The 15,005-nt window shown below is 42.3% G+C and overlaps 2 protein-coding genes across 2 annotated transcripts in view; one reads left to right on the top strand and one right to left on the bottom strand.

Moving 5' to 3' along the window:
- Window positions 1-10,737, top strand: part of TSLIG3A (tRNA splicing ligase complex subunit 3A) — a 29,514-nt gene extending 18,777 nt beyond the window's left edge. Inside the window, exons 8-9 of the mRNA XM_084828412.1 lie at window positions 6,094-6,261; window positions 7,100-10,737. Coding sequence (XP_084684538.1) covers window positions 6,094-6,261; window positions 7,100-7,867 — 936 coding nt within the window. The 3' untranslated portion in view covers window positions 7,868-10,737. The remainder of the gene's footprint in view (window positions 1-6,093; window positions 6,262-7,099) is intronic.
- A 2,390-nt stretch (window positions 10,738-13,127) lies between these two features.
- RASGRP3 (RAS guanyl releasing protein 3) overlaps window positions 13,128-15,005 on the bottom strand; it is a 58,949-nt gene continuing 57,071 nt past the window's right edge. The window contains exon 17 of the mRNA XM_084828411.1: window positions 13,128-14,702. Coding sequence (XP_084684537.1) covers window positions 14,694-14,702 — 9 coding nt within the window. The 3' untranslated portion in view covers window positions 13,128-14,693. The remainder of the gene's footprint in view (window positions 14,703-15,005) is intronic.

Raw genomic sequence — 15,005 nt, 5'->3', positions numbered from 1 at the left:
GCTAGAGATCATGATAAGAATGTTATTTAATTTCTATCAAAATATTAAGTTTTGGCATTGCATGAAACCTGGCTTTTAGAAACGGATAAGCCAGTAGTGCCAGGATTTAAAACGTGGGTTAACTCTGCTCAGAAACTAAATGATAAAGGTAGAGCTATAGGTGGTTTAGCCATCCTGGCCAAGGAAGATCTGGGATGGGAGGGTAGTTTAGTTGATACAGCAGCCTCGGATAAGAACTCATTGGTGGTTAAGTTTATAGCACAGCTGCAAAGTGGGAAAATTTTTATTGTGTATTATTTAAAGAGGAAAAAGATTCAAGGACAGTATTTAAATTGCCTCAGGCACAGGATATAAACTTACTACCTCTGTGGTCACCTGTAGCTGCTGCTGAGATCAAACTGCTTATTCAGACATGGAAAAACAATAAGGCACCAGGCGAGGATTTCTTACCTTCTGAATTATTGAAGAGTAAACTGGTGGGCATCACTGCTGGCTGGATTGTTTACCGATATGACCAACACAGGTTGTATTCCAAAGGGTTGGAATTTTAGTGTAATTATACTGATATTTAAGAAAGGTAACCAGCAGAACCCAAGGAACTGCAGGCCAATCAGTCTGACTGATATTCCAGCAAAAAATTATGCTAAGCAAAAACTAGAGGACTGGGCAGAAGAAAATGCCATTTTTGCAGAAGAGCTGTCTGGTTTTAGGAAAGGACAATCTACTCTGGATAACTGTTATATTTTACACCATCTCATAACTAAGTATTCCATTAAGAGTAACAGCTTTGTGCAGCTTTTATAGATTTAAGTGCAGCTTTTGATTCCGTAAACAGATGCCATCTCTGGGAAAAGTTAGCAAATACAGATGTAGATTTGAGGCTTTTATTATTAATAAAAGCACTTTACTCAGAAACCTATTTGAAGGTGAGAACAGGTTCGAATTTTGCCCTTACTGATCTCTTTCCAACACAAAGGAGTCCGTCAAGGTTGCATCTTAGCGCCATTTCTTTTCAATTTTTATAGTAATGACATCGTGGCATTTTTACATAACCAGAGTTATCATATGCCCAAAATCTTAAACAGAGAGGTAAACATATTGTATGCTGATGACATGATTTTATTTTCAGCGTCTCAGATGGGCCTGAGAAGACTCCTGAGACAGTTCAGTCTATATTCTAAAGAAAATTACGTACTCATTAATAACAATAAATCTAAAGTGATAGTATTTGGCAAAAAGAGAAGAACTCATAGATGGTTTATTAATTCTAAGGAGTCAGAGCAGGTAAAACACTACTGCTATTCTGGTATTAATTTCTCAGCATCAGGATCCTGGGCACTACAAATAAAGAAAAATGAATTGAAGAATTGCTAGCTTACAATCTTTAACTAGACTATTCAGTCGTAGTTACCCGGGTACATTAAGCCCAATTTTTAAAAATCTTCAAAGCAAAAGTAATATCTATGCTAATTTATGGCACAGAAATTTGGGACTTTGCAGATCTTATGAAAACTGAAAGTGTTCAAAGTTATTTTTCCAGCTGATTTGGGGGGTTTCTAAATCTACCCCAGCATATTAGGTAGAGCTGAATTGGCTATTGAAAAGATCTCTGGATTGATATATGTAAGGATGATAAATGACTGGTGCAGAATAAGTAATTTAACAGAAGAAAGACTTCCTAAGATCTGTTTGGAGCAACACAAAGAGTGCTTGATATAGGAGCACAAACTGATATAACTGCCCTTACATAATCAGAAATGGTGAAATGATTAGCTAGTACAAAACAATTGCACCGATATGAGAAATATTTGTCAGTTCCTATGAAAATGAAAAATCGGAAAGCTTTTACACATCTAAGATATGAACAAATGGATACTGTGATGAAGTGGGGGAGATTTCATGGTATTCCAGTAAAAGATAGGTTGTATGTTTGTGGAGAACCAGTCCTTGAGGACTGTCAATTATATAGAGATAAAAGAGAAAGTTATTTAGAGCCTGTCTTAAAGAAAGTGAAATACAGGGGTGTAAAGGAGAAATTGAGTTATTTATTACAATCAACCAACCCATATGGGATACAGTGGGTTGCTGTATTTGCGGTGAAACCACTAGATACAGAGCAAAATTTTTAGATACTATTGGTGTGAAGTGTTATAAAGATTCAGAGATATGAATGTAAGGTGATTTACATGATATTAAGGATTCCTTTATGCTATATCATTGTTTCATATCCACCCTATTTTAATTTTAGTAAAAGCTTGATATGTATATTACAGTTTTGTTTTAACTTTATGTGTAATTTTTGATATTGTATAATAGCATTTTAAATTGTAAGTTTGTATCTTTTGCAACGATCTTTGGATTGACCAGTAGCAGTATTACTTACTAGTTAATGTGGGTGGGGGAATCCCATGGTTTAGTTGACCCAGTCTTTCTTTCTCGATCGATCAATCGCCCATCTGGCTCGTCACCCAGCCGCTCTGGGCGATGTACAAAGTATGTAATAGAACAGTTTAAAACAATAAAATTGTACAGTAAAAACATCATTTTCTAAAAATACCCTAACGCACCCCAAATGCCTGCCTGAACAACCACGTTTTTAATGCGCGGTGGAAGCTCATTAAAGAGGGGGCATAACGGAGTTCCTTAGGGAGGGAGTTCCACAGAGTGGGGGCCACCACAGAGAAGGCCCTTTCCCTCGTCCTCACCAGCCTAGCTGTCCTGGCTGATGGAACAGAGAGAAGGCCATCCGAGGCTGATCTTGTTAGGCAGCCTGTCTGGTGCTCCTGGAGGCGCTCCTTGAGATAGGCTGGGCCGGAACCATATAGGGTTTTAAAAGTCAAAACCAACACCTTGAATTGGGCCCGGAAAACAACTGGTAACCAGTGCAACTCCTTCAGCACTCGAGTGATGTGATCTCGCCGGCAGCTGCCTTTAATCAGGCCAGCCGCCGCGTTCTGTACCAGCTGCAGCTTCCGAACTGTCTTCAAGGGTAACCCCGCGTAGAGTGCATTACAATAGTCTAGATGAGAGGAGACCAGGGCATGTGCTACCGATGGGAGCAGATGGTCGGGAAGGTAGGGGCGCAGCCACCATACCAGATGGAGTTGATACAGCGCTGTCCGGCTCACAGCTGACACCTGAGCCTCCATGGACAGCTGGGAGTCCAAAATGACCCACAGGCTGTGGACCTGGTCTTTCAAGGATAGCCATACCCCATTCAACACCAGGTCAGTGTCCCCCAACCTCCTCTTGTCTCCCACCAAAAGTACCTTGGTGTTGTCAGGGTACAGCTTCAGCTTATTCCTCCCCATCCAGCCGCTCTCCATCTCCAGACATTTGGACAGGGATTCTACGGCCAACCTTGGTGAAGATTTAAATGAGAGGTAGAGCTGCGGGTCATCCGCATATTGATGACACCGCATCCCAAACCTCCTGATGATAGCCCCCAGCAGCTTCACATAGATGTTAAATAGCATCAGGGAGAGGATGGAACCCTATGGCACCCCACAAGTGAGTGGCCATGGGTCCAAAACCTCTCCCAGTGCTACCCTCTGGTACCTGCCAGAGAGGAAGGACCGGAACCACGGTGTCTCGAATGCCCAATCCCTCCAGGCGGTCCAAGAGGATACCGTGGTCAACCTTATCAAAAGCCGCTGAGAGGTCGAGGAGAACAAGGAAGGAGCATTCACCCCTATCTATGAATATGCTAAGAGGTTTTGGTTAGAGCTAATATTATCAAGTAGACCTTTTACCCAAAAATTGCAGTCTGGAATGTTTCCCGTTCAAGATTCCAGTGCAGTCCTTTCCCTCGGCTGTCCCCCCCCCCCCCCCGCCGCCCTTCCCAAAGTCAGTCAGCATTGTGTGGTCACTGAGCATGCTCGGTCCTCATTGGACTGTTTTTGTGGGGCCCTCCTAAGGTTTTTTTCTAAAGATTTTTGTAGTTCTGTAAACCTTGGGGTTCCCCCAAACCTGCTTATACTCCCTCTTGTGCATGGGTGATGCGGTTTTGGCGCCATAAACAACACCCAGTGCCATTGGAAATAGAGGGGATGATACTTGAGTTACTCTTTTGTTGAAACTTGGAAACAAATTTAATCAGTTGTGTACTATTGCTAGGGACAAACAGAAACATCCATTCAGCTTGCTACATATCAGCAGTTTGCATTTAACGTACAATTAACTGTGCCAGTGGAAGAGCTCTGGTTTTCTTAGTTTTTTAATTCTGTGATCACAAAGGAATAATTAGTATTGATATTGAATGGCATGGTTGTGCAATCTTTCAACTCAGCACACTTTTCCTCTTTTTCAAATGGAAACGTTATCTCTAGTACTGCTAATTATTTGGTTCCCAAAATGTAACCCAAATATAATTGCTATTCTACTGGGTGCCTGATCACTATTTCTTCAGTAGCCCTTTTCCTGCTTATCAGTAGAGCTGCAAATAAGGAAACTTAACATTGTGAAATGCAATCGGACAGCATTAAAGCACGCAGTTTTAACTTGGAGTCATGATTCTTGCATCACAAGACCACCAAGCTTTCACTGGAATGTAGGAAGCTGCCTTATACAAAGTCAGACTGTTGGTTCATCTAGCCCAGTGACTGGCAGTGGCTTTCTGGGGTTTCAGACATGAACCTTTTTCCAGCCCTTCCTGGAGCTGCCAGGGATCGAGCATGGGCCTTTTGCATTCAAGGCATGCACTCTACCATTAAGCTACAGGCAGCCCTTGTGTTTCACCTCCTGTCTTATAACTGCCCACTGTCAAAAGCAATGTCTTCAGCTTCTTTCACCCTTGCTGTAAAGCTTTCCATCTCCCAGTTCTTCTGCGGGAGGAACTATGATTAAGTGGTAGAACACATACATGCTAGATATACCATGGATGAAACCTCAGGACTTGTGATCTCGAGGACCTCTGGTCACAGAGCTCAGAAGCACTTCTGGCTATGATCCTCCAAGGCCTTGGGCCGTCAGATTAGACCATGCTGAGCTAGATGGACTGATGGTATATAAGTCAGTGCAAGGCAGTTTCATTTCTTTTGTTATACCCCTCTTTACATCCCTGATTCAATCCTACCCAGGCTCACTACTGCTAATAAGCTTAGGGAGTAAAGTAGAAAAGCTCATATGCAGCCTGTTTTTTTGTTTCTAATGCCCTATCATGGATATAGTTCAGGAAGTGAGAGATCAAACAGTGATGTTAAATAGGAGATAAGGTAGGGGAAGTTAGAGGAGAAGGAAGAAGTAACAGGATGTGTTTCTTCAGAGTTAGCTACTTCCTTGTCAGCTCTTCCTATAAGATAGGGGTTTTTTTTCTTTATCTTTCCCTGTCTTCAGCTATTGTTGCTCCAGTTAAATGCAGGAAACAGGAACTGCTGAATGTATTAGAAACAAGATTTTAACCAAAAAGGCTACTCAGGTTATTGGCCAAAAAAGAAGAAGAGATTACATATAAAGTTTAAAATTCCTAAATCAGGATAGGAACTTCAACTCAGACTTGTAAAATATGCCTGAGAGAGGTGATTTAAATACTCACATATTTTTCATTAGTGAAGCTACTCCTGGCAAATAGACATGTGTAGGCTTGGGTAATATGTGTACTGAGGTTACCCATTTCTGTAAAGAATGCATTAATTTGAAGAAAAAACCTATGCAATTTATAGCTGCACATTAAATTGCATTATTCTGTCCAGGTGAACCCAAGATGTTGTGTTAAAAAAAAAAAAGAGTAGGAAAAACTGGATTTAGTCAATGATACTGGAGCAAAATCTCTTTTCTAAATTTATTGACTAGCAGCCTACTTCACAACGTTTCAAAAATGCAGAATAGGATACAGACTTTGAATTTTGTCATTGATGAACAGGTAGAGAACAAATTAGCAGAAGGCTCCAGAGCCAGATAACCCTATTTACTTAAGGCCAGAAGGTCCTTGGTTTGTTATGCATTGTTCTATGAATGCATACAGCATTTGTTATGATAACTATTATCTGGGTGTTGAAGGGCTAGGGAATGGATGGCTCAGCTGGATGTTTCAGGAGGAGATCACTGCCAGCTGTTGACTCACATTCATTCTCTCTCATTTTCTTTGTGTAACAGAGCCAAACAGAGAAATTGGCAAAAGTCTATCAGCCAAAGCGTGCCATGTTGTCTACTAAAGGCACTATATCTGTTGCTCACCTCTTGGCAGCTCGGCAAGACTTGTCAAAGATTATGAGGACTAGCAGTGGATCTATCAGAGAAAAGACCGTGTGTGCCATTAACAAGGTATGTATGTTGTTCCATTGATACAACGTAGTGCCTAAGGTGCTGGGGATGTTAAGTCCATTAGAGAAAACCTCGTATATGTCCTGGAATAACACTGCTTTTAACACATGCATGTGCGCGCTACTTCTCCCCCACCCACCCCCGCCGTTCCTTTTGCCAAAGTTAAAAAAAAACAGGAATAGGTACCAGTGACAGCAGTCATCAGGCTGATAAAGCAAAGAGGATCAGCGCTTCCGAGCTAGGAACAGCCACGTCTGACTGTGGATGGCTTGCCAGGAGATTTTAGCTACTGCTTCGCAAACTTATATTGGTACAAGCCTACGTCCTGATACATGTTAGTAATCTCTTGGTGTAGGATTGGATACAGTATAGCATGGGGGTCATACTTGTCTGCAGTATTACGAGCTAGTCATATACCAAGGTGGTTCATACAACATACACTTGTAGTTATGTAGATAGCTGTGTTTATCTACAGGATCATGTTGGCGAGATGACTTCCAATAAAGGTGGTGAAACCCAGAGGATAACATGTAGGACTAGAGAGATGTGATTGTAAATTCCATCTTCAACATGGACTTATTTAATGGTCTGCCGGAGTCATATTCATAGTCCTACTCTATATTTATGTGATATGGTAGTGATCACTTCAAGGCTTAACATTTTCTGTCTTGGTGAATCACTTCTGTGCATTTGCATTGCAGCTCTTTTTCCTTTCCTTTTTTTTCTGCATGGACTCAGTTGTAGTTGTATGGATTTTTTAAAAATGTTGTCAGATTATGAAGTAGCATACCTCTTAATTTGTTCACTCTTCCAACACAGTGGTTTCTTCTACTTATAGGTATTAATGGGCCGAGTGCCTGACAGAGGTGGCAGACCCAATGAAATTGAGCCACCACCTCCTGAGATGCCACCGTGGCAAAAAAGGCAAGATGGTTCTCAGCAGCAAAGTGGTGGAGGCAGAGGTGGAAGAGGTGGCTATGAATCATCATATGGAGGCCGTGGAGGCTATGAACAAGGAGGACATGACAGAGGAGGCCGAGGAGGATATGACCAAGGAGGTTATGACAGAGGAAGCCGAGGGGGGTATGACTCATCATATGGAAGTCGAGGAGGTCATGAACATGGGGGTCATGAACGAGGAGGCCGAGGACGTGGTGGTTATGAACATGGAGGCAGAGGGGGAGGAAGAGGAGGCAAACCTCAAGGAGGCTGGACTGATGGTGGAGGAAGTGGCTATCAAGATGTCAACTATAGAGACACAGGCTTTCAAACTGGTGGGTACCATGGCGGTGGCGGTGGCGGTTACCAAGGCGGTGGCTATGGTGGTTACCAATCTTCATATTCAGGAAGCGGATATCAAGGTGGCAGTGGCAACTACCAACAAGACAACAGATACCAAGATGGGCACTCCGGTGATCGAGGTGGAGGACGTGGAGGGCGAGGTAGCCGTGGAGGTCGTGGTGGCCGTGGAGGGCAAGGAGGTGGCTGGGGAGGAAGAGGTGCACAGAACTTTAATCAAGGGGGGCAATTTGAGCAGCACTTCCAGCATGGGGGTTATCAATACAATCAGTCTGGATTTGGACAAGGAAGACACTTCACAAGCTGAGGCTACAGAAGCTTCCATTTTGGCAGAGCTCATGTAATAGAAGTCTGTTCATGATTTTCGTTTTGAATTAGAACCATACCACATATGTCAAGTTGCTTTTGGAAAATTATCTTTGCTTTTGAGCATTTGTGAAGTTACAGGTCAGTCTGATGCTGCCTAAAATCTAATTGCAGCTCTTCTTCTCCAGGACTCTCAGAACTTTCAAACTGTGGTTCTGTGCACTAAAGGAATCTCGAGACTTGGAGTACATGTCTGTTCATATGAAAGCCAGCATGTCTGTCATGTTAACATGGGCTTGTTTTTTCTTTTAAAATCTTCTGCTGTTCAAGCCATTTTGAATCTTGCTTTTCACTCTTTCTCTAGGCAACGAGCTTACTGCAAAGCTGTATTGTAAATCTGCAGAGAAGTGTATAGTTAATGGTGCATAAGCCCCATTGAAGTCAATTGGATTTATGCATTTGGAATTGTGCACAGAATTGCAGCTTACTTCACTAGGCCTGTGTCTATTATATGAGCTCTACTGCTGACAACTTGTTCAGTAGCCTTATTTCTCACTGATCAGAAACACTGTCACATGTCTACCACACCAGAGACCCCAACCACAGTCATGTAATGCAAAGGTCATATATCAAATCAAGCTAAGTTGTGAACAGATAATAGATGTAGCCCTGTGCTTCAGCATAATTCAAACTCACTTTCATCCATCAGAAAATAGTTGATTCCCCTGACCAGCCTAATTTTTACTTGAAATTAGCTAGCAGTAATGGCAATCTGAAACTTCCTTTATGCACGAGTTAATACCACTGATCAGCAAATGCAGGATGATTTCATTTTGGCATTTAACTTAAGACAAAATGCCTTTGAGCTGGGTTCATTACATTTTTGTTTACTAGAAGTTGCATCAGTGCGCCTTGCCTGGGTTTTTTGTGTGTGCGTGCGCGTGTGCGTGTGTGTACAGAAACATTGTCAAGCTGTGAAAGAATATGGCTGAAGGTGTGCTATTATATAAAAGGTGAGCAATAAAAGCATCTGTTCTCCTATCTCTTGGTTTCTCTTTAAATTTCAATTAGAGCTGAAATGGCTTCAACAAGAGGTTAAGAAGAACCATGCTGCTTGCAAGCAAGCTTTTGAGACCCTGCAAATAGGAATTTGGAGGGCATCCCATCTCCCTGTTTTTCCGCTAGCTGTAACAAATAGAACAGCTGCTGATGGTAGGGAAAATGCAGCTGTTCCAGGGGGAGGCAGTATCACTACTGCTGTACGAATGGTGATGTTTGCTTTATCAGTGGTGCTTAATTCCCCTGCTGCCTGAAGCAAATGTAGGCAGAGGTGGGAGCAGGAGAATGAAAGAAGGAAGCTGAGGCTCACAAGCTTTGCATGCAGAAAGTCCCAGGTTTGATCCCCGGCATCTCCAGGTGGGGCTTGGAAAGAATCCTGCCTGAAATCGTGGAGAGCTGCTGCCAGTGTTGACAATACTGGGCTAGATGGACCAATGTCTGGCTCAGTATAAGGCAACTTCCTATGTTCTCTGCTAAGAATGTACTGGGCCATTTCACAGATGTCCCAAGCAAGTTTGGAACGCAAGGTGAATATGGATATATTAAAAATTTAGGGCCTTTACATGTATGTATTTTGTCTCTTGGGTCACTGAACATGAATGTTATCTAGCCCAAAAATGGGTGACCCCCCCTCCCCCCGCCAAAATTCCTAAGCAAGTTTCTAATTCTCATAGATGTAGAAAATGCCTTGATAAAGTGAGAGTGGTTTTGGCAGGGAGGAGGGGGATTGTTTGAAAACTAACGTAGGCTGGGCTGACTTTTTTTTATTAGATTTATTAGCTGCCCATCTGGCCAGCTACCCAGCCACTCCAGGCAGCATACAATACTAATAACGGCACAAAATACAACAAATTTATATAATCAACTGAAGAAAACATAAGAAAACAACACTGCTCTAAAAAACCCTAACCCAGCCCAGAACTCTGGTTTTATTTTGTGTTTATTCTTCCCCCAGTCTTAGAGGTTATTTATTCCTAGTTTCGCTTGTCTTGTATTCTCCTGGTCTTCTGCCACTTCTGTCTTTGACCAAAAAGAGCATACTAAATTCTTCATAGACCTGAGTTTTGGAAGCAAGCTGTGCATGCAACTGAACTTAAACTTGGATTAGACATACATTATTTTAATTTTATGTATGTTCCGCTGCTGTTTATAAACTGTAGATCATTTCTAAACCACAGTTCAACACATTAGGTGTGCATACCTTTGAAATCAATGGTTTTACTTATTCTGTGTTAAAATTGTGGCCACAGCATTCTGGAGAACGAAGTGATTCTGACTCTGCAGAGATGGCTCCTTAAGCGTCACGTTTGCAGTGCAATAGTTAACTAAAGGGCATCATGCTTTTTATCACCACTAGGTGTTGCTCCTGATCCACAAGTCAACATTAACTAAGCAATCAGGTCTTTCTCAGTTCCTACTAATCGGTGGATGTGGATTCTGGTGTTCTGTATCTTAGAAAATGGACTGAAGCGGGCTTCTACATGTTTTTTGCTGAGCATGCTTAGAAGTCTTCCTGCAATTGGGAACACTGCTTGGGAAGCTTCCCTATGCACATTCAGGTGAACATGTGTAGAAGCCCCTTTCAGGTTGTCCTGCTCAGTGTGCGAAGATTGGGGAGCGGAGAAGCTCGGGCTTTCTGCATCCCCCTACAATACTTGAAATGTCCTGTTGAGGCTTAACACCTGAACTAGACCTCTCAAGGAAATCTAGTTAATATTACTGGTGCAAAATTACTGTGTGCAGATGGATTCTGGCATCAGCAAGCTTTGGATTTTATTCAGTCCTACTGGCAACATATTTCAAAACAAACTTAAAAGAATAAAAGAGGCTCAGTGTGAGTATAAACAGTGTTGGGTCAATGAAAGGAAGTAGTGTCATATTTTCAAGTCACTTAGCTTCTCTCAAATCCTTGTTAGGGTTTCCTGGGCACCAGTAATAACTTCAGATAGGTCATGAGACTATTTTGGGAAGGTGTATGAATACGTGACAGACTGCACACAGAAATATGAGAGTGGTGGCTCATGGAGGGCAAATGTATTCAGCTTGCATTTCTGCATAGGTGAAGCGATCAGGAATGCTCATTGAACAATGTGCCAATATGTTGGTTGGTTCGCACGTAACAATAACCCAGAGTATGAGTTGCCATTGAATTGTGGGTTGTTGAATTGTAGGCTGTAGTTACATGTGAACCCTGCACTATGGCTTAACCATGGGTTGCTGTTGGGTTGTGAACTCTGAGTTATTCATGGTTAACAACCCATAGTTAAACCATAGTTCAGGCTCTGCATGTAACTGCAACCCACTATTCAGTGACAACCCATACTCAATGCATACTCTGGGTTGTCATTAAGTGTGAATCAGATCATCTAGTGAAAACAGTTGTACTGCTGGTAGAAAGTGTTTCTAGCACAACAGTGGCATGAGATTTGAATAATAGTTTTAGAGAAAGAGTCTAAAGTTGGGTTTAGATTTGGGGCCTTGTCATATTACGGGGCGGGGGGGCAGGTTGCTTCCCTATGGTAATCCTGTGGGCAATTCCAATTACATTGGTTGTTCTCCCTGGTAGTTGCCCTTCTTCTCATCTAATTCCGCTTCACCTATGAAAAATCCATGTGGAGCTGGTATATGACCACACGGCATCGTTTTCTCCTGCATAACTGATGCCTATTTGGAGAGTGATGAACAGGTGGCAAAAACCTATGAGAGAGGCTTTGTGCACATGATTCCAATATACAGGTGGCTACCATAGAGCGTGGGCTCTCCCCTTGGGGAACTGGCTGCCTCACTGCCGAAGCAATGTGAGAACGGACACTCGGCTATAGAGCACCTTGCATGGCCTCAGACATGGTCCCCCTCGCGTTTTCACCTATATCAGCTGGGGTGTCTGTGTGTATGAGAGTGTGTGTGCACGCGCGCACTTATAAAGCACTGTCCGGAACTCTTTGGAAGATGGGGTGAGATATAAATGTAATGAACACACAATGTTTTGGTTCTGACAGAACTTGTTTAATACTGCAGGTTACTTTGGGAGCCTCAATAGTTTTGGGGTACTCTCAGCACAAAGGTATGTGCATACATTCATTAATAGCCATTGCTATGATCGTTATATCCAAGGGTAGTGCCAAAGTTGGCTGAGGAGCTGTGTGGACCAAATACATATCTACAAAAAATGGGTGTTAACTAGAGGGTACTTTGTCAGGTTTTAGCAAACTGTAAATATAAAAACCATTTCTCCTTACATAGAATTCCTCATTTTATAGACCTCCGCCAATTTCCTAGCTCTCTCTAACCTTTAGTACTGTAGCAATACATATGGGCCCTCTAACCAAATATCTGGGTGGGAAAAAATTGTTAAATTGTGGAAGTAGTTACTGTTCTGTCTGACATAGGTACTTAGAGAGCAATCCTATGGCCACTAGACACTGCTGAGAGGAGGGCCATTGGATTTTTCCGTTTCTGGGAACCGAGGTCGGAGCCACAGCTCCAAATGTTGTTCCCAGAATCTATGTTCACTGCCCCCTCGTAGCTGGTGTGGAAATGGAGCACAGTGATGGGGAAAAGGGGGTGGTCCTGGGGGCAGGGAGGGGAGGAGACTGCAGAAGCTGCGTTACGCAGGTTCCTATGTGCTGCATGGCAGCCTTCCCTCCCCAAAGCCATGGTTAAGACAAACAAGATCAGCCATCTAGCCAAAAATGCAGGGTGGCTGGAGTATGGAGGTGAGTATCACCACTTTGCTATGGCTGCCCTGCAATGGATATTCGGCAGCTTCCAACTTTGGAGGCTGCTGACTATCTCAATAGGATTGCACCCTTAACTAATTTCTTTTCAGGCATAAGTCTCTTTTGAAAAGCAAAAATTGATTTCCTAACCAGATAAGGTTAGCTACAGGGCTATAGTGTCCGTAGAACATGGTTTCATGAATAAGGATGTGTGCATGCCTGTCTAAATGCTTTCTCCTGATACTCTGGCTCTTACAACATCTCTAAGATATGAGATGGAGAGGTCCCTAAAGAAGTATGAAGACCTATTTTACCCCTGTTTCTCGGGCACTGGGTATGAAGCAGTTCTGATTGTTTATGATGAATTTCAGCATCCACTGTCTTGTGTTCAAAACTGAGAGTAAACACTAGAAAACTATACAGTGCAAGGGTTTTAGGGTCTATAAATCATAAGATGTGAAGAATAAGATTTTGTATAGACACAATTACCAGGGCAGCTCTTGGAATTATTTTTATAACTTAAGTTTACAAACCAAAACCCTTGTATACCAGTTCTCTCACTGGAATGCAAAATATTAAAAGGTAGAGGTTTGTTTGTTTTCTAATACTATTCAGTTCGGAGCTTCGCTTTATCCTATCACATTGGAACTGAAATCACCCCAGCTGGTATATTTAAAATATGCAGCACACAATGGACCTTGTTGAGATAATGGTTAGACTCCTACTTGGTTTCAAAAAAGGATCAGCTGACTTTATGGGCTGAAGAATATCATGGGCCACTACTAATGTCATGTGTCTGTTTGAGGATGTGATGCACGTTTAAGTAGCTGACCTACAGGGTACCGAACATGCCACTGACAGCAACAGGCAGGGCTGTTGAGTGTTTCATCACAGCTCGCCAGTTTCAAAGACACAATATTGAGCTAGACATGATAGTACTTTGAACTAGGACAGCCTTCCCCAACCTGGTAGCCCAACACATCTGGAGGGCACAACTCCCATCATCCCTAGCCAGCACAATGGAAATTGTAATTCAACATATCTGAAGGGTGACAGGTTGGGGAAGACTGATCTAGGGAATATCTCTGGGAGGGGCTGCTGCTTCTGTACAATCTTCATTTTCATCAAACATTCTATATTAATAAATCCTTCATATTTATGAAATCCAGTGTTGCTTTATTTAGATAAGTTCCAGAATGGCGTAAACCCCCGCCCCCAATGCTATAACCATGAAACGAAAACATGGGCTACATGATTACTTCAGCATAAGAAGCAACAAGGGTGAGACCCTTTTCCTCCAATTCCTTCACCAGCCACATGACTAAATGAAACTACCGGAATTCCACAAGCCTTTCCACACCCAGTGTATGTTTAAAATTACTTCATCTAACTACCCACTGCTGGGAATGTTGTAGTTACTCCTACACCCATCAGTAGTTTGACACACATTTAATGGAAATATGTAAACATCTCTCAATTTTTGTTGGAAAAAAACCCTGCCTGTGGAAAGAATTAAAATGAGAGTGCAAAGGGACTCTATGTGTGATGCAAGAAACGCTGTGATATGTGAGTTTTCAAAGGCCACCAATCTTGCTGTCAATGCCAGATAAAGAATGCAGTCTTTCAAACACAAAAGGAGAGCAGGGACGAGAACACTGTGCACATCAGAATGGACAACATGAACAAACAACATCTGGCACATACAAGTCTGTTTCTCACTACTGTGGTAGTTGTGATTCTTATAGGAATCAGTATGTCTTTGGTAGTGGTGAAATTCCTTGCCTGAGAAGGAGCAACAAAGAATCATTGACACTGGAGCTATAGCACTGCTCTGTTTTCTTTCTGTCCGTGCAAGATTGATCCAATTACTTAACCTATTGTGAAAACAGATAGTGTACTCAGTTGTTAAATTTCTGTCATAGGGGATAAAAGAAAGATCTGCTGGATATTGTCAGTTGTACGAAGTTCAACCAAACTGGCAGTTTATAGAAGATCATATTGTGCTTTTTTGAAGTAACTTCCATCTTTTGTCGCAGCGGCAGACACAGATCAGCTAGGCTGTAACAAATCAAAAGGCATTGTTTATTTTATAACAGACAGGCGTACATATTCTAAGGGCTCAGCTGCACAATCAGTTGTATCATATGGCTGGAGTGTCCACTTCACACTGCAGGGAATGCATGTTTAAATGCATCCTCATATTAACAAAACCCCTCCCTGCTCATAGAAAGCTCCCAAGTTAGGAAAAGGCTAAAATACAACTCTCCTTCCTGCCATGCTAGTTTTCCACGAGCAGGAAGCTTTTTATGTAAGGGAGCATTGCAAACATGCAGTCTGAAATAGCAAGGAGTGAACCATGCA

Source organism: Heloderma suspectum, chromosome 1 (genome assembly GCF_057233095.1).
Source record: "Heloderma suspectum isolate Gila_16-S chromosome 1, 16-S_ref, whole genome shotgun sequence".
Classification (NCBI taxonomy): domain Eukaryota; kingdom Metazoa; phylum Chordata; class Lepidosauria; order Squamata; family Helodermatidae; genus Heloderma; species Heloderma suspectum.
The sequence above is the reverse complement of the archived record's forward strand: the minus strand, read 5'-3'. Positions and strand labels throughout refer to the sequence as shown.